The sequence below is a fragment of the Apteryx mantelli genome, chromosome 3 (genome assembly GCF_036417845.1).
Source record: "Apteryx mantelli isolate bAptMan1 chromosome 3, bAptMan1.hap1, whole genome shotgun sequence".
In the NCBI taxonomy this organism is placed as follows: Eukaryota; Metazoa; Chordata; class Aves; order Apterygiformes; family Apterygidae; genus Apteryx; species Apteryx mantelli.
Genome location: NC_089980.1, coordinates 22,741,470 through 22,760,481, shown reverse-complemented (window position 1 = coordinate 22,760,481; position 19,012 = coordinate 22,741,470). Strand labels below are relative to the sequence as shown.

Here is a 19,012-nt window from a genome sequence, read left to right as displayed (position 1 = left end):
TTGCTGAATTCTGTAACAGTAAATGAGACAGATTAAATACTCCAGAAGCTTACTCCCAAATGAGAAAACGTATTGTGCAATGTAGTTACCAAAAGGAATATAGCTCTCCATTATTGTTATAAATCACACTAAAACAATTTCCTCCCTCGTTTGAGTATGCTGTATTTCAAGAGTAAGTATAACGATGTTTTTGGCTGTCAGATTAAATTTACTTGATTACTGATTGAATGAATTCTGTAAATGCTGAATTCATCCCAGTTTGGAGGATCTCTTCTTGCTAGTGGTATTAGATTATGATTCCTGTAATTCCTCCAAACACTGTAGAACAGCTGATAAAGTTGTGACAGCATCCCTTGCTACCTAAGAGACAGCTGGAGTGTTTCAAACTAGAAATGCTTACAGGGGCAACAGCTGTTTTTCCTCATATTTTCCAGGAGATACAGTCCTGTTACCTGTTTAACTCCATTTTCAATTAGGCTTGTATATTGTGTACGTGGTGCACTGTATGCATAATTGTATCTATGAAATGTGAAACATTGATTTTTAAGATGCAAAAGGATATATATATATATATATATATATTGTTTTCATTAAGATAGCTGAGTTACAAGGTATTATGTCTGGTAAGGCATCAAGTAAGCTAACCAGTGGATTGCTTCATGCAGTGCTGGACACGTGAGAGGAACTCAGCTTTTGTATTTCCCTCTGAAGCAGGCAAACAGTCCAACTTATAATATTGCCTATTTTGCATTTTTTCTGATAAAATCCTTTGTCGACTTAGTTTAAGGAGTTAAGTTTAAAGTTGTAGTACAAATTAATTGGCTGGGCAGGAAGAAGGCTTAAGCTGCCAAGAGAATCCTTCAGTACTCTGTTGCCATTGAAATTAAGCCCAGGATATACGTCTATGTATGTGAGCGTGTACGTGTGCATATGGTGTGTAGGCTGTATCCGTAATCTCGGCTCCTTTCTGAGAGACGTGCCTGCTCTGCAGGGTTGTGCTTACTGCATCAGGCTAACCTGAACAGGAGCGAAACACTCAGATTGCTTCTCTGAGGGACCATGTTGACAAGGGATAAGAAATGACATTGTTCCTTATCTTAATGGCAGAGTAATGTCCAGGCTAGGGGGGTAAACTGGCAGTCCCACCTCTGGCTGCTCTCCTATGGAGCATCTTCTGGGGGATGCAGCATTGCCCGAGACTGGGCCCATGCTGCATGGGTCCTGCTAATGGCTTTGAACGGAGCAGCGCTCCTGTGCTGTGAATGCCAGGTTACTAAAGACTATCATCAGTTCTGCAAGCTGAAGATCTTAAGAAGAGATGTTTAGAGTGCTACTAAATATGAGGCTGACTTCAAGGTATTATGAAGAAGTCATTTGTCCCTTTACACCACTGTATACAAATCCTACAGTCTTTGATTTAATCTTAACTTAAACAGAACAAAATAACTTTATCCCTCCTATAGCTTTGTCTAATAGTAAATTTCTACATGATGATGATGATGATGATGATGATGATGATGATGATAGTACACAAGAGGCTGCGTTAGATGAGAGCAGAAGGTCTAAATGCATGGGGGGCGAGCACGCTATGTGAGTGGGAAGGATCTCTGGTGCAAGGCATACACTTCACACCACGTAGCAAAATCTCCGTGTGGGAACTAGTACCTCCCTCAGCCGGTTGTGGAGGTCAGTCCTGTCTGATGTGTGAGAATTGATGCCTCTTTGCTGAGAAGCATGTGGGCTAGGAAATGGCTTGAGTCAGAAATCAGGAGCAGAGATACTTCTTTTCATACTGGGAACAAGTATTTTTTACCTCAACAGTAAAGCAAATCAGATAAATGGCAGTGCCTGTTTTTAGGTATGGCAGTGTATTCATAGGAAATTAATTGTAAGCAACAAAATTCCAAAGGTGCCTGTGAGGTTTTTCAGGAACACAAAAAATTACTTAAAAGTAATTTCAACTTAAAAGTTAAAATTTTCAGGCCACAGCTAGGACAGACTGTGAAAGACCACCAGGCATGGAATGATCCTTTCTTGTCTTTGGATTTTATAGCCTAAACTCAAAGGCCTCGTATAGGACAACCCTCAAAGTGGAAGGCAGCTGGGCCTGGCACCCGGAAATGATAAATGAAATAAGTGGAGTTTTGAGGAAAGATTTAAAAGCCAAGTGAACGTGAATGGGGGAAAAATGGGGGGATGGGGAGGTGTCATAAAAAGATAAATTCAAACTTGAGGAAAAGCAAAGCAGCTTGAAGTGTATCCTGGGGAGAAAGCAGAAGAAAGCTAGGGCATGGAAAGAATTGGGAACAGTGACATAAGGTGAGGAGGAATGGGGTGAGGAATGTGAACTTCCAAAAGAAAGAAGAGGAAGCCATTTGTGCTCTCAGGGTCCTGGTGGAGATTACCATGGGAGCAGAGTGATTTTAGCAGGAATGGTGAGGTGGGATGGGAGGTGAGGCTGCTCTAAAAAGGGAAGTCGGCACCCAAGCACCTGATGCCACCTCATGGACCTTCACTCCCACCAGGTCGAGTGGGAAGCAAGAAAGGAAGGGAAAGGTTTTGGCGAGATTTCTGAGAAGCAGCACCCAGCAGAGCCAGAGCAGGAGGCTAGGTGAGGCTGGAGGCGAACAGGAAAGAAAGGATCGCTAATATTCTTGGGAGGACAGTAAAGCTGGAGACGGTTAAGAGCAAGGAGGACTAGCAAAGGGGAAAGATAGTTTGGTGGTCAGAAGACTGGTGCATGTGCCATATCGATGTCATTCATCCACCAGCATTATCAATTGTCAAGTTTAGAGTTTTAATAACTAATTTTGAGTTACTGGAGGCAAAAAACCCCCTGGAATTTTGTACATAACCAAACATGGGTATTAGGCTTGCCTAATCCAGCAACATCTGAAAAAATTTTCTCTCAGCTTCCTCAAGCAGTTCACTTCTAAACTCAAATCAGGCACAAGACTGTCATATTACAAAAAATTCATTCTAAGATGGTCATAAACTGGAAATGGCAGTATATGTCGGCATGTTCAGCTCACCTTTGACCATAAGGTAGTAAGACACACTGGACACAGCACTGGCTGTCCAGGAGTTTTGTTTTCTGTTCACCACTGTGCCATTAACGTGGGTTGTTTATGAGCTGCTTCACTTTGTCTCAGTGCCTCTCTTGTAAATGGGGAATATATGAGACTGTCTTCATTATACGGTGATCTGGAGTCTGTATATAAGAGTAAAAAATCATTTATTATCTTAAGATTAGTGCTGACGTGCTGTAGTCATGATAGCTACTGAAAGGCCATTCTCACTTAACAAGCTGCTTAATTAACTGAGTATATTGGGTACGTTTCTGGAAAGAGGCTGTAGATGTAAAGTGTAGATATAATAATTAGGAAGAAGATAATTGTCTAAATAACCCAGCCATGCAACTGCAGCAGTGACTGCAATGCACAAAGCACTGGCAGGCAGGCTTGAAAATCTCTGCTGTTATAAAAAGAAATGGCTGAGCCAAATATTTTGGAAAAACAATGGAAGATTTGAAAAGAAAGAACCTGCATTAAATCAGGCAACCCATTATGTGCGTGGCTGGAGACTATGGTGTAAGGAGGGAGCCAGACTGCTGCGGTTCTGTCTGCTTACTACATAATTCAGGGTAGCAAGGTGAGCTAAGGATGAAGCATTAGCTTCAGCACAGAATTTTTATTCTGATCACTGGAGCCTAAAGTTATTAAAAGAACAAACACAATTATGACATCCTAGGGGACTGGCACACATACGAATCTGGGTACGTGGCCTGCTTCTAGCACGGCATATGTATGGATCTGCGTACCGCCTGTTTTTTATTTTAACTATGTTCGCTGCAGCTGTTGCTCTGAAAGGAACCATTTAACACTCTGGGGAAAGAGAGACTGCAGAAATCCTCAAATTAATATCCATTAAGAAGAATAACTTTTAAATAAATTGCTTGTTTATGTGGTTAAAACTCTTACCCCTTGCATAAGAATAAGGAACTGTCTCACTAGTTCTAGACCTTTCCTAGCTCCCAGCTAATCAATTAATAGTGCCATAAAAAATTAAATAACAGCTTATTCTTCCTCTGCCTCTAGTCCTTCACAATGATGATAATCTATTTTCATGATAGCTTGGGATATGCATACTTTTTGAAGAACAAAAGCTGGTATGTATATAACTATTGTATGTAACTAGTAACTATGTAACTGTAACTAGTGCCAGTGATTTTCAGATTGGCTTTTATGAAAATGTTTTGAGCATCAGATAACTCAACATTGGTTATTGTCTGTGCACCTGAATCCCATAAATCCCAGTCTTTCCATTGACTAATAACAATGCATATATATATATATTATATTAAGTGTATTAGATTTTGTCCGGCAATCCTAACTTCACTGTTGTCAACGCACAGCACATTGTGGAGTCTGTAGTTTTCAGAGGTGTCAGCAGAAACAAAAGTCAGGTTCTCCTGTTCCAAAAGTATGGGCCATTAACCTGGGAGCAGACCCTCGTAGTAGCTTGTCAGCCTCTGAAACTGTGCTGCCTCGCTGCAGTTTCTTCCTGACATTGAAGCCCTGTTCCAGTTTCATCCAGTGCCCTTCCGCTTAGCTTTACTTCCCGTGGCTGAGGGACGGGACCCCTGAATATACCCCCCCCCCCTTGTCCCTCTGCAGCGTTACTGCACTACAGCTCCCCGCTTGGCCTCCTGGGGACCCCTTCAGGCTCCTTGGGCTCACATCTCCCTCTCTCTTATCTTCTGATGCTGGCACCATCCAAGCATCTGTCAGTCAGTTTCCAGGCGAACATATTTTTATATGTCACTAGATCCCATCTCTGTTCCTTTGCCAAGCTGTGGCTTCTGTTCCAGGTTTTACAGTTTCTCGCCTGTCCTTAGCTTTCTTGGTTCACATAAGTTCACTGTCATATCCATAACTGAGTATGGGCGACTTCTGGTAGTGCCCTAAGACATTATCTATAATACCCACAGATTTGAAAAAAAAAAAAAAAAAATAGAAACCCCCATGATCTGGGCAACCAGAGACTTGGTTCTTGCACTTCAATAATTCACAAGATTGTAGACTTTGTTTTAGGTTAGAAAAATTAAAAGCCTTGGAGATAAATTAGGAATGATATAAAATAAAGCATAGACTTATTAAAGGTAGATCGTGCCAAACTAGCCTGTTAATCTCCTGAGATGACTACTGGTTTCTTAGGCAAGGGAAATGCAGCAGATATTGTCTATCTTGACTTTAGTAAACTATCACCAAGGAAAGTATGTGTGAAGATTTGGATTAATAGAAAAATTGCAGAACTGATAAGAAACTGGCCAGAGAGAAATGAGATTGTGTTGAAAGGGGAAACACTGGGCTAGAGGAAGGTCATTACACTGATGGTTTTTAAGGTTTTCATCTAAGAACTTTGCCACAAAAGCTGCGAGTATGCCACTGACATTTGCTATTGACCCAGCTGAGGAGGCACCCTGCAGAGAAGGTCTGGAATACTATGCCTAAAAAAAGAAGAGGGGTCTGGAGGACTATTGTAATAATACTGGTAATAATTAGAAGACTATGGTATTTATTAGATCAAAGTGCAAAGTCATGCCATGAAGGAGCAGTTTTGCATCAGGTGCATGTGCCCTGCACACCACCTGCCTTCACCTCCCGAATGGAGCAACAGTCTGCACGTTTCTAGAGGGTGAAAATTTTTCTGGAAATGTTTTAAATATGATGATGACTCTGTAATGGACCAAGGTTTTACTTGTAAATGTTTCTGTCCTGCTCGTTGCCTCTCCTGTGACTTTGCTCCGCAAGTCACTTATTTTTAGAAGAGACAGCCCCACGGCTGAGCTACCTGTCAGCGTAGTCACGTCCCTAACCAGCTGCTGAAGCTGCGCCTGGAAAAAATTGTAGGAGCATTTTTCCCCTTTCCTGGGAACTGAATTGGAAACAATTCTGATTCAGTAGGAGCAGAGGAAATGTGCTTCTGCGTCATCTGTGCCTACTCCTAGTTTTTCCAGTCTTTGCACTATGGGCAGAGTGACACGCAGGACAGAGCATTTAAAATGAAGAGTTGAAGTAGCAACCGCTTCAGCGTGATGGCAGCGCTTCATTGCCTGTGCCCAGCTGCCTGCCTGCTTCCTTTCTATACCCTGGTTTTGGTTTTCTCACGCTTTGAGAATAACAAGCAAACATCATTTTTCTTCAGTGAATGCCTTCTCGTGAAGGGAGGCAACTAACTCGAACTTCGACTATGCTAACAGTGCTAGCAAAACACAGGAACATAAAGTCAATTTTCACACAAAAGGAAATCAGAAGTTCTCCTTGGATTCACATTAGGACCAAAATCAGTCAGTTTATTTTTCCAGCCGTTAGTACCTGCTTTCTTTTTATGGTTCTGTGTCTTGAGACGTTTTAAAAATTATAGCTATGATGATTGTTATTGGAATTATTCATTGTGAGAAGACTTAGGATGGAAATGTAATAGGTAATAAATTGACAAGGTAATAAAAGTGAATCCTGAAATCCTTAGGTATTAAACTCTGATGGAGGAATCTTCATTCATTAATTTATACAGCATCCATCACATGCACTAAGTAGCTACTTTCCTGTGAAACAGATAGAAAAATATCTTAGAGGCCTCCGATTTTTGATTCATTAACTTAGACAAAACAGCGGTATCATCAAGCTTTTGACTAAACTGAGAACCAGCTCAGGGTTGTGACAGGATGTTTTTTACAGTGCAGTTCAGGGAACGTGTAGTACATTTCCCTGTCTACCTGGTGCGTAGCTAAAATCCTGTAGATAGATTTTTGAGCAGCATGGACAATGGAGTAATTTGAGTTTATGGGTTCTAGACAAGACCATATTTGAAAAATTAGTCCAAACTATTGCATCTAAAAGCCTTTTTTCAGTAGAAACATTTTGCAGTGTGATCTGAAGCAAAGGCGAAAGGCAAGAGGGCAGTCCCCGTTTAGAAAATACCTAGTGAGCAAGCAAAACCACCTTGTCTTTCTTTACATCTGCTAGACTTCTGAGCAAATAATGTCCCAACTTTGTAAGGCTTAACTAATGTTGCTATAGTATTATATTGAATCTTTAACCATATAAGGAGCCAGCAAGCGAAGCATACACTTTTTGCTCATTTAGTGATTTGTTGTTTATCCTGTTGCAAGAGTCAAGCAGGGCAATTCTGCACTATTTCAAGCTTCCATATGTTTCTCAAATAGAGCACATTCAGAAACCCAGAGGAAAAGGTGAATAAAGAATGGATGGCTACGCTGAGGCCCACATCTAAGCGCAAAGGTCACAATTTCATGGGTAGCTGCTTGTAGAAAAAATCACTGTAGGGCATAGTAGCTGCTAGAATGTACAGAAGCATCAGGGGATTTGTGATAGGGACTTGGGCACAGAAGCTGGAAATGATGTCTGCCTCCTCTCCTGCCTTAAGGGCATACCAGCTTTTAAAATCCCCCATCTCTCTGTCTTCTCTAGTGTGCACTTTATTAAAAAGTTTAATATTATAAAATTCGCACATTAATCCTGACTATCCCTATATCCAATTCTGACTGTTCCCGGGAAAGGATAAAATCAATTTCTGTGGCACAGCTGAAAAGCAAAAATTGTCAGATTACTGTACTGTTGCATGCAGTAAAAATATAACATGATATGGGGAAATCTGTAATTGATTGGAGCATAAATATCAAAACCTCAGCTCATACCTCTGACTATTTGATTCCTGCTATTGTGTCTTATAGAAAACAGGATCTCTGCTGAATAGTGTAAGTGACATTTCATTACTTTGGATTTGCTATGATGAATAATATTTTATGCTATTGGCCTAGAAGAAATATTACTATAGTAACTAGCTCATGATTCATTTCTGATGGTTTTTTGCTATATTTCCTAAGGGATGCATGTTTGGAGTAAAGATGTTTGCACTAATTCTTGGTAGCAGTAATTAATTTTTCCCAGAGTGCTGAAAATATGTGTCTGACCAACACAACAACAATACTTTGATATTGCTTTTTTAAAACACATCAGGCCAATAACAGTTTTAATATTATAAGGATTTAGTTTTGTTTGACACTTTTTTCAGTAGCTTTCTGTGTTTTTAGTATTCTCTTTAGTGACCTAAGGCTGGATTCCCACATCAATAGTGTTGCAACTCTAATGAAATCCTTAGACATATGAAAATGAAAACATAAGTAGAGTAGGTTGAGTTAAATAAAATTAATGAGCTCATCTATTCATTTACGTCTGTCAAAAGGAAATTTGGTGTGAGTGATGCTTTAGTATTTTATATTTTGGATTAGTACATAGTTAATTCCTTGTGATGATTCTTATGGGTTGCCAATCACCAAACACTTATTGGCAAATATTTTTATGCAAGCCATTACAATTCCTTTTGCTGACTAGGAGGAAATATTAGGCTTATGTCCATTTATTGAAGCGTATATAGAGCTTAATGTGCATTTACTGCATCCTTATTTTTATTGTGGAAGAAGATGTTGGTTGATTAATTTTTTTTCAATTAGGTTATTTTAAAAACTCATCGTCTTTGTCAAAATGTGTTTGACTAAAATTAGAATTCATAGATATTCAGAATTCAGATAAAATGCACAGAAGAACCATTTTAAAGAAGTATCGTTTAAAAATAGTTAAAATTACCTTGAATGTGATGAGTATACATAAAAGTAAGTTTCTGTAAGCATATTTTATATTACAATTTGCTTGTTAGAAACCTGAAATTACGTACCCGTAATAAGGAGATTGACCTGATTGTTTCTGCTAACTACATCCATCAAAATTTTAGAGTTGGTGAGGCAGGTTTCTCACCTGGCTCTTCTTCACAGAGTAGAACAGAAAAACACAATTTTATGCTTTTGGCAACTCCTAGAGGAGTTTGCAGCATGAGCAGAACTCGTCATTAAATGTAACTTGCTGAATGAATTGAAATGAAAAAAATTCTAACCTTGTATCTGCAGAAGACTGGTTAAGCACTTGAACAAACTCTGATTTCAAGTTTCAGTCCTTTCTGCGTACCAGGTGATTTGAACTGGCCTCAGTATAGGCCTCAGCAGGCAAGTGTTATTCAGAAACTAAATATCCAGTTTGGGATGTTTACTGGGATGAGGTTATGGGATTTCTTCTGTTATAAATTGGTTTTTATCCACCCTGAGTTGTACCTTAGAACAGCTATGGTAACCTTCTGTAACAAAACCATAAGCTGTGTTGGTAAGAGCTAAGCACAGTCCGTAGAACCACTAGCAGATTTAGTTTCTGAATTTTGTCTTTTATTTAAGTGATGCTGGGTTCAGAGCATCACGAAGGCTCATGGAACGTTTCACAGGGGTTTATAAATTATGCAGTCAGACTTGTTAGCTTACAAAAGGCTGGAAACAACAAATGCTTCTTGCATTATAAATGAAATGGCTTATTTAAAAAGATGACATAACTATATTAATTGTAAGAAGAACTTATGATTAAAAGGGCAGACCTGTGCTGTGCTCATATTAATTAGAAGAAACTCTTTTTCAAGAAGAAATAAAGGCATCATTTTAGTTTGTTTTGTGTTTATTGAAGTGCTCCTCTAATTGTATTCTAAGCCATCTTCCCTTTCCAGTGTTTTTAAATGGTTTTTCTTCATGCATTAGCCTAATGCGGAGGTGACCAAAGGAAGAATACTGTGCCAGGATTCACATTCAAAATTAAAAATTGTGATCACCTCCGTGGGTAGAAAAGCTAGCTCGTTTCCTGCTGTATTTTCCTTGTCAAGCAATGGCTGGGGGTGTCACGTCATCCCTAAATTATGATTCTGTAATTGGAGTAACTAATTGGAGACACGACCACTGAAATAAAAACCCCGTCATCACATGTGCTGCCATCCCTGTGGGGCGGCTGACCCTGCCGTGCTGCCGCCGCTGCCGCTTTCCCATGGCTGCTGGCGCGGTTCCCGCGCTGGAATGGCTCGGTGGCCCCTGGGGCCTGTCAGTCTTCTGCATGTGCAGTCGGCTCTCTCAGAGTTTGCCGCCCTTCGTGCAGGGCTCGCGTGCCCATTTTTTCGTTGCGGATGGGTGGGCTTGGTGCCGGGGAGGTGCCCTGCGCCCTGTTTTCCTCATTCTTCTGCTGCCGCGCTCTTGGGTTACGTGGAGGAGAGTGAAGCTCAATGGTGTTCTTGATTTTACAGATCAGCTTGTGGCTTAAGCAAAGCAGCCACCCTCCGGAGGTTTTATTTGCTGCTCCATTCCTCCTACGTCGTGATTCGAACATCTCCCTTTCTTCCGGGGGCTCGTAGCACTGCCCGGGGATGGCTCGGCCCAGGGGGGAGCCTGGATCTCCCACAGGGCTCGGAGCAAGGACAGCGCACGGGGTTGGGAGCCTCGTCTTAAACACAGCAGCGCTCTACAGAGCTGCCGACATCTCGGGGAAGCTTAAGCAATAGTGACCCTTAAGGGATTAAAGGGAGTATAGGTGTTAGCAGGCATCTTGCTAATGAAATTACAGGTTTCTCATTTCATTTCACTTCCAAGGTGAGCTCTAATCTCGGCATGTTCTTGTTACAGCGGTGTGTGGGTAGTTCAATTAACGCCATCAGTGACAAGGCAGCACAAACAGCCAACGGCACAAAACGCTCTGCCTGCGTGGCTTCAACCAAAACGGGACAGAAGCTGTTAAAGGCATAAAAATGCCTCCTCCTTGGGACAAGGCCAGCAAGCCCTCAGCGTGCTTGCCCGTGTGGCCCATCCACTTTAGTCCTAACGTGGCTTTTTATTCCCAGCTAGCCTCAGATAACCTGCAGCAGCAGCGTTTGCGGGCTCCTTATCAGATGTGCCTGCTGACAGCCTGGTGCCACCACGATCGGCGAAGCCTCCAGCTCCCTGTGCCACCAGGCAAGGGGGACACAGCCTGCTGATCCAGGGAACCAGCACACAGCTGCTGGTTTATGAGAGGCCCTTTCTCTACCACACTGTCACAAATACTGAAAATATGTTATATCGCTAATATTATTGCCCGTCATATATCACTTTTCCTTCACTCTGTATCTGTAGCAAGTGGAAAGAAGAGCACTGGCTTCACTCAGGATTAAAAGCAGCTGTTTCTGTGGGGTAGCGTGTGGCAGCAGTTTGTCAGTGAAATGCTCCACAGCAGTTTTAGAGGCAGAGAAGTCCATCAAATCTAGAGCAGAAATCACGTCACCCCGAGCATATATTTACCAGGAGCTGTAAAACACGGAACGGGGTGAGGGAAGAGGGGAACAGGGACAACTGAAGAGGCAGTTGAGGAAAAGGTGCAGAGAAATAGAGAATGATGGGAGGAAAGGTGAGGAGTCGTCCCCATCTTTAAAGACTTGTCTGAAATTCCCTTGTGTTTATCATGGTTTCCTGGGATGGCAAATATATCTTTTCCCCCTTGCCTGCTTGACTTCTGGGAGGAGCGCTCTTCCAGCGACGGGGGGCGAATGCCTGAGGAAATCTTTGCAGCTCGCTTCAGGCAGAACAAACTGCTAGTAGACGTACAAACATATAAATATAAATGTCTGTCTATCGTGCTCTAGCACTGGGAACAAGAATAGGTGTATTTGTCAATGAACATTTTGCCAATTTACAGACTTCATAAAACTCTGCTTGACGAAACAATAGTCTGTTAATGGAGATATTCCTGTCAAAACTCTGATAAGGAACATTTTATTAAGACTCTGAGCTGATTTAAGAGTCTGCTGTTTGAATTTGCAGATGGGATGAACAATATACCCAATAATATGAGTAGCTATAATTTTAATTCAAGACTGAACAGGATTTGGAAACCTGTGGTGTTTTGTCAGATAACTGGTTTCCAATATTTCAGGCTTTTCATCAGAGACGAGATGAATCATTATATGTTAGAGAATATATAATGCAGAATTGTAGTAATACACTCCATTCAAATGGATTGTAATGGTTCATTATCCACCCCAAGCAGAACATTGCTTATTTTTCAGTTTTCTGATTCATTTGCCATCATTTTTACCATGCTTTCCCACTGACAATACCCAGTAATTTAGGTAAAATAAAAATCTATATGAAATGCTTGTGTTTTATCCAGATTAAAAGCAGTGCTATTTTCTGATGACCGCTTGTAGGTCCAGCAGGAGAAATATGGTAAATATCACAACCAAAATACATTCTGTATCAACTACATGTTTTACTGGTGATGAAGCAGTTGTGTGCCCATGAGTCACATCAGAATGTACTATTGCTCACTGTTTCACACAGTATACCTTAAAGGTGTAGAAAATATCTGCAAATTGGATTAAATATTAAGTAGTTTCAATTACTGAAATACTCAGTTTCAGCACTAACTGAGCAGTCTTTACTTTACGGATTTAAAACCATGCAGTAGCATCCAATTAAATTGTTGCTAATGATACAATGTTCATTATGATGATGGCTGCTGATCTTAGTACATTTTTACTATTATAGATAACATCAAAATCTGGTTCTGCATTTGACAGGCATGTTGCATAGCTTTTACTAGTAGATGCTGATGATCGTCCCCTCCCTTTTTGTAAGCACAAAAAGAAGTCCAGGAGACAAAGTAAAATTTCATTCTTTTCATCCTGAAAGACTTGCTGAAGGGTTTATTAAGAAATGGAAATCCCTCCTAGTTCTAAAATGATTTTTACCTTATTTGATATATTCTTTCCTGCAAAATAACACCTTTCTGTTATAACCAGAAAGATTATATTCCCCATTTATATAATTTTTATGGTTCTTTTCAAGGACTTTATCTTGTGGCTGTGGCTGAAAACTTTTTTGGCTGGTTTCATCAGCTTCTGAAGTGACCAAAGCAAAAGATGGCCAGTCTATAACAAGATTACTCCTGCCATTATAAAAATAATATAGCATGAATTTGAGTAGCTGCTGTTAAAGTGTAGCTTTGATAAAGAAACGAACACTATGAGGAGAAAAGACATAATGTACCAAGCTGCTGTGTATTTTATCAGAGACATGCATTTACTCCTTTTTTACAGCGTAGGGTGAAGCTTAACTAAATGAGAGTATATAAAAAGGATTATTATGTAAAGGGTCTGAGCCTGGTCTCATTAAGGACAACTGGAAGATCCCAGTTCTTAGGGATGTTTTAGCATTCCTGGTCTTAAATATTGCACCAGGAGTTTCGTACGTAAGTTGAGAAACACTGATGGACCGAGCTCTCACCCAGATAAGCTGTGGAAATGATCTGCACACCTCTGCTGCAATGGAGGGGCAACCCTGGTAAAAGTCAGCGAGCTCCTGGCTTCTCCGGGCTGTAATGGCCCCTTCAAAACAGCGGCAGTGCCCTCTGTGGCCTAGCAGATGCTCAGGGTGCCAGCCTCAGTGTGTCCCCCCTCACACACCTCCTTGCCTCCTCCTCCTTGTCCAGAGAGCAGGAGAAGGTGGCTCAGCCCTGGTTTGGCTGCTCACGGACAGCCTTGTGCCGGGATCATTGCCAGGATCCATTACTGCGTCCGTGCAAGTGACTTCCACTAATTTTAGTGGGACCGAGATTTGGCCCACATCTGCTGTTGATACCTGGGGAGAAAAAAGTGGGGTTGGGATTTTGTTTCCTTTGCCTTTGTGAACCTGCTGTGAGAAGTTACCATATTGCATGTGTAATTGGTCTAACTGGCTTCTCCCTGTAGCTTTTTCCTTCTTCCTTTCTTCAGGAGCAAACAAATGGAAATACTGCCAGGAATCAGTGATACTGTGCTGCTTCCACGTGTCGTGTCTTATTCAGCAGCTGAATAACAGGGCTTACTTGGCTACTGAGTTTGCAGAAACTACAGGGTGCATCATTTCATTTTTCCACTGATGTTCCAGTTTCTTCTTGAGAATTGCTGTTGGGTCATAGAAATGTCTGCTCGCAAACTGTGCTTGAGAAAAGAAAGCTGTAGAGATCAGCTTACTGCAAAAATATCCCTACGAGGAATGAAAACCTTTTTGCTTATAAAAGGTCACCAGAAAAGTGGCAGTAGGATCACAGAATTAGGCTGCACAAGGGAAAAACATTCTTGCCTTTTATGTTGGGTTTTGTGCTGACAGTCCAGAAATCTCTAACTTTGCATATTTAACTTAATGAAAATTGAGGAATAAGCTTGGCTCATTTTTTGCCCTGCAAATTGTATGTGACTGCAGCACCTTTCTTTTTTTGTTGCAGGGCCATAGTACTAGACAGTTTGTGTTCTTTTCCTGGATGCAGTTAGTAAGACAAGTGCATTATTTCAAGGTGGGCTATAATATTCTTTGTGTGTCTGCAAATTCTGAGATTACTTGCAGTTAAAACAAAGTCAAGCTCAATGTCACGTTATTCCCCTGGTTTAATGGAAAAATAATTGAAATCATCACTGGCTTTATTGAAAGATGTGGTTTTGGTGCCTGAAACAGAAGCGGCTTCCTTTTAATCTCCAGCAAAAATGGACAGCCTTTCTCTATTATTAAGTATTCTCTACAGTATATAATCCCATCAATGTAATGACTGTGTTTCTCCTTATTCATCACATTAACAAACAATAGTCTTGAGCCGTTTCCACTGGAAGTCTGGAGTCACGTGGCAAATGAGCAGACCTGGGAGTTGTAGATTCGTTCACTTGGCTACTGCATTGACCTTTCAGCTCTTGCGATAAACTTCACTGGATGGAGGAGTAAAACTGCTCAGGAGCAGATGCTCTGCTGCTCTGGTGCTGCTTCTGCAATGCAAAGGGAGGGGGACACTAGTGAAATCCCCCAGGCAGCAGCTTGGGATAGGCAGTGGCTCTTTCTGAAGCCCATGGCATGCCAGGTGGGCAGGTAGTCAGGGTGAGTGCTGCAAATCCAGGTGCCAGATCACCTCCTGGAAAGTGCTGCCTGGTTGGGGGAGTTCAGTGCAGCTGAGGGACCTGGGCTCACATAAAAATGGCTGTGATAGGGAGTTAGGAAAATAGGGTCACGTCTGGTGACTACATGGTGTGCCCTACCTCTGCCAGAGGGTGCATGCAACTGGTCATGTAATGCACTGGCTTTGCTTGTGCTTGCTGCGCTCTCTGGTCCATGGTTGTCCAGGCCTGGAGAAGTTGGGTGTTCAAATGCAAGAGCCCTTCGTTGCCTCCAGTGCTCTCCATGTGGCTGCTGTAGCTTCACATCAAGCCCTTCAGCGGAGGGTGTGATTTGCCCTGAGGAAATAGGGATGTATTTTGAACAGTAATATCTTCATTCCCCCTGACTGTACTACGGAGACATTTCATACTTATCATGCAGGAAATAGCGGAGGCTCTCTGACACTACTCTTTTAAAATCAAAGCATTAAAGCCACAATGTGATGGTTTTCAAATTTTCCAGGCATCTCTCCCACTGGTGTTAATTGCCCCCCTGCTGATCTTGTTGCAAAGCTATTTGCTCTTCCGGTGTGCAGTACTTGTTCAGTGCTGCACTAAACCTTAGTTGCTTAGCAGTAAAAAAAGCTTCAGTTTATGTAAATGCCATTGAAATGAGTTTGATATAGTGCTGAACAGTCTCATTTTTTGATTGCAACTCTTGGCTTTTTGTTTGTGTTATTTTAGAGTTAGTTCTGTGGAAGTAAATGTCTTAACAAACTCCCTTCTGGCATTAATGCAGTCCCGTACCAGTGTTTTAATAATTTGCTAGGGTTCCCAAGCAAATATTTCTTGCTAGAGCTGGAAGCTGGTCCTCTCCTGAACCTAGAGTACCCAGGTATCCGAGTAGGGTTGCTAGTGGTCATTAACAGAAGACATGAGGCCCCCCCCATGAAGATTAAATGGCAAAAGCTAGAAAAAGTGAGACTGCGGCTGCCCGAGCAGTGAACGAACACCGTTTGATTTTGTCTTTGTCTGACATAGGGTTTGATGACCTACATGCTTGTGCTGATCCTGGAGCGCCTGAACATGGATACAAGACACCCAGTGCAGGTGTTTTCTTTGAAAGTGTGGTAGTCCGGTTTCATTGCCAAGAAGGATACAGGCTTAATGGTACTTCAAAAAAACTTTGTGTGAGACACTTTAATGGCTCCCTGAGCTGGAAACCAAGTGATAAACCTGTGTGCCTACAAGAAGGTAAGTCAATTTTGTTAAAGCAGTCTGCCAGTGTCGGTTGTTCTCACTTATGCATGTGCCACGTCTGTGTGTCTCAGCACAAAACACAGAAGGCTGGAGTCCATTTCATAGGATCTTATTTGATACATTTTTGAGTTTCCCATCCATAATTCCCATCCATCAATCAAGTTTACACTGTGAGAAGTAATGTGTGCGTGTGTGTTGAAAGGGACATAAGGGAGCCTTAAGAATAAAAAGAATACATTTCTCCTTTAATTAGTTACAAGTTGATGTGGAGAGGAAAAACAGCCTCCGGTGTCAATAAACTGTTTGTAACTATTTGTTAAAGCTGTCCACTTGATATTCCTTTCTCTAATATCTTACTAGGAAAATATAATTAATTTCCAGTGCTACTAAACCTGCTAATTAGGGGATTTAAACAATAATTTTTTATTACATGTGCATAATTCATGTAGGAGAATCAAATATGCATGGGATGCAGTAATTTAGAGTCACAGTAGAAGCTGACTTTGAGATAATTCAGACTATTATGGCATAAAATAACTTGATTTTTATCATGTTACATTTTTGAAAGTGTATCTGGTTTTAAGTAATTAGAACATTAAATTACTTTCTTCTTCTAGGAGTTTGATAGAAACAGAATTAGTTTGAATATCATAAAAGTAAATTTTGGCCAAAAATGTGTCCAAACAAACTATTTATTTCACCAAGCATATTAAAGCAATAACTTGTTATTTACGTTGATTTATTTTTGGTCAACAGAACTATTAAAATCAAGAGACATGAAGAGTGCTAGTTAAATCAAGTATACATGTTTCAGTGTTGGGACTTCTCCATTGAAGTCATTAGCAATTTTTCTAATTGATTTCAGGGTGGAGCAAGATAAATTCTATTTCAGGAGGCCTTCCATCATTTAAAATAAGATAAATATATGGACTTTATTCAAAAGAAGTAGTCAAAGACTTATGTGGTTCATAAACTCACTAACTATTTAGGATGTGTATAAGAACTGCAAGTACTTGTTCATGATGATGGGTGCGTAAATATGAGAATCTGATGCTTATGACCAGGGCATGTGAAGGCAGGTGCCACAGCGGGAGCAAGCGTGGATGGGGAGCACCAGGCTCAGAGGACAGGCATGAAGGGGACAGCCCTGAAGAGTGGTCTCTGTGAAAGTAGTGCATGAAATATTTGAGAGAGTGGCCAAAGCGGGCTGGTAAGAAGTCCATGGTCTTTCAGGTAGTTGCCCTGTTGGCCAGAAAAGTCTTGGTAAAATATGGATTCCTGGACAGGCGTGAGGCCACAGGCTGAGGAGCCATGGGAGATGCAATCTTGGGCTGTCTTGTGGTATGCGCTGAGATTACAGCTAATTTAGAGAATGTAAAGGCAGCCTTGACCAATAACACCTGCTTATAGATTATGCTGCCTGATGGAGAAAATGTTACGATCCATTATTTGTTGTCTATAAGGGCAGTAAAGCTTGGAGCTTTTCTGCTGCCCGAGACCAAGGGCTTAAGGATGAGTATAAAGGAAGGAACCTGATCCACTGAAAAACTAGCCACGAATTACATAGAGGTCAGACAGGGATGATAGGGTAAGATGAATGGAGTCAGATTCAGCTGCTGGAGGGAAGACCATGAGTGAGTGGGACAGAGGGCTGTCCCAGCCCAAGGAGTGGGGTCAAGAAGATGAGCAAAGGAGTGCCAGCACGGGACTCGTTAAAGAGAGCATAATGCGCTTTCCCAGCAGGAGGAGGAGGCATCTTTGGAGAAATTATCTGAGTGGGGAAGTCGAAAGGGTAACAGAAAGTCCCATGGTGAGTGATCAGATGCGGTACTCAGAGGAGTGGGATTGTGAGCCTTGAGGGAGATCCCAAGGAAATGATCCTAAGGGACATTGAACAGGATGGATACCAACTGATGGAGTAGCCACAGCCTTTACCAGACATGGGATGTGGACAAACAGGTCTGTGTATCTGTTGGGCAGGTCACCTCTTTAGTGTGTCTGTGGAAATACAGTGCAGCACTCTCAACAGAAACGAGCCTGGGAGCTTCTGGGAAGTCTAATAGAAGTGTGACCCATCCCAGCTCTGCTAGGAGGGATCGTTGACAGGGAGGTCACGATTCAAAGAGCTGGATCTACTTTTATATGAGATTTAACAACAGAAACATAGGCAGACAGATTGTTTCAGGAAGGTGTTTGGAGGGAGGATCCAGAGGTTAGGGAGAAGTTAGGGGAGGAAGTCCCAGGGACAAGTGTGACCACTGCAATCAGGAGTGATTATCAGCTGTGATACCTAAACTTTGGACATGCATGTAGGTAGGATAAAACTCTGACAACTGAGCACGAGGCACAAAATTTTTTGCAGTTCTCCTATATCCTGTGTCAAAACAGCTAGTACAGTACCCTCCCAAAACATGGGCATGAATCACCAGCCTCACTGATAATTCATGTGCCTGTTAAAGGCATGTCTCCAATCCACATACCGACATGTGTAATCAGGTTGATGAAAGGGAGGAAAGGGTATCAGGGCACTGGTACTTCTGAGTATTGGTGTTTAACACTGTGCCCTGCTATGAGACAATGCATTTGATGTCTACAAAAAGTAGTGGTGGAGTTACTGAAATAGTCTCCTGAATCAGTCTGCCAAAGAGATGCTTAAAAGTCAAGGGAATACTGTTTTCTCTGATGCCATGTTAAGGATCTGGACTTGAGGACCTCATTATAACTCTGCAAGTAGAAGGATTAGCAGAACACTTTCATTGCAATAATCCAGTGTGAGTCAATAAAGCAAGAGTGGCTGTCTTTTAGCAGTTTGCTTCAACTGCTTCTAACAGTGGCAAGGGCAACTCCAGAGAACCAACCTGATGCTTTTAAAAATAACGTCTATGAAATTCACACCCTCTCTTACTGTAGCCATCTATGATAAATGCCACTGTTTCTCATC

The 19,012-nt window shown here is 41.5% G+C and overlaps 1 protein-coding gene across 1 annotated transcript in view; it reads left to right on the top strand.

Annotated features, from left to right (window-relative positions):
- Positions 1–19,012, top strand: part of SUSD4 (sushi domain containing 4) — a 73,128-nt gene that overhangs the window by 26,462 nt on the left and 27,654 nt on the right. Inside the window, exon 3 of the mRNA XM_067294678.1 lies at positions 15,853–16,065. Within this exon, the coding sequence (XP_067150779.1) occupies positions 15,853–16,065 (213 nt within the window). The remainder of the gene's footprint in view (positions 1–15,852; positions 16,066–19,012) is intronic.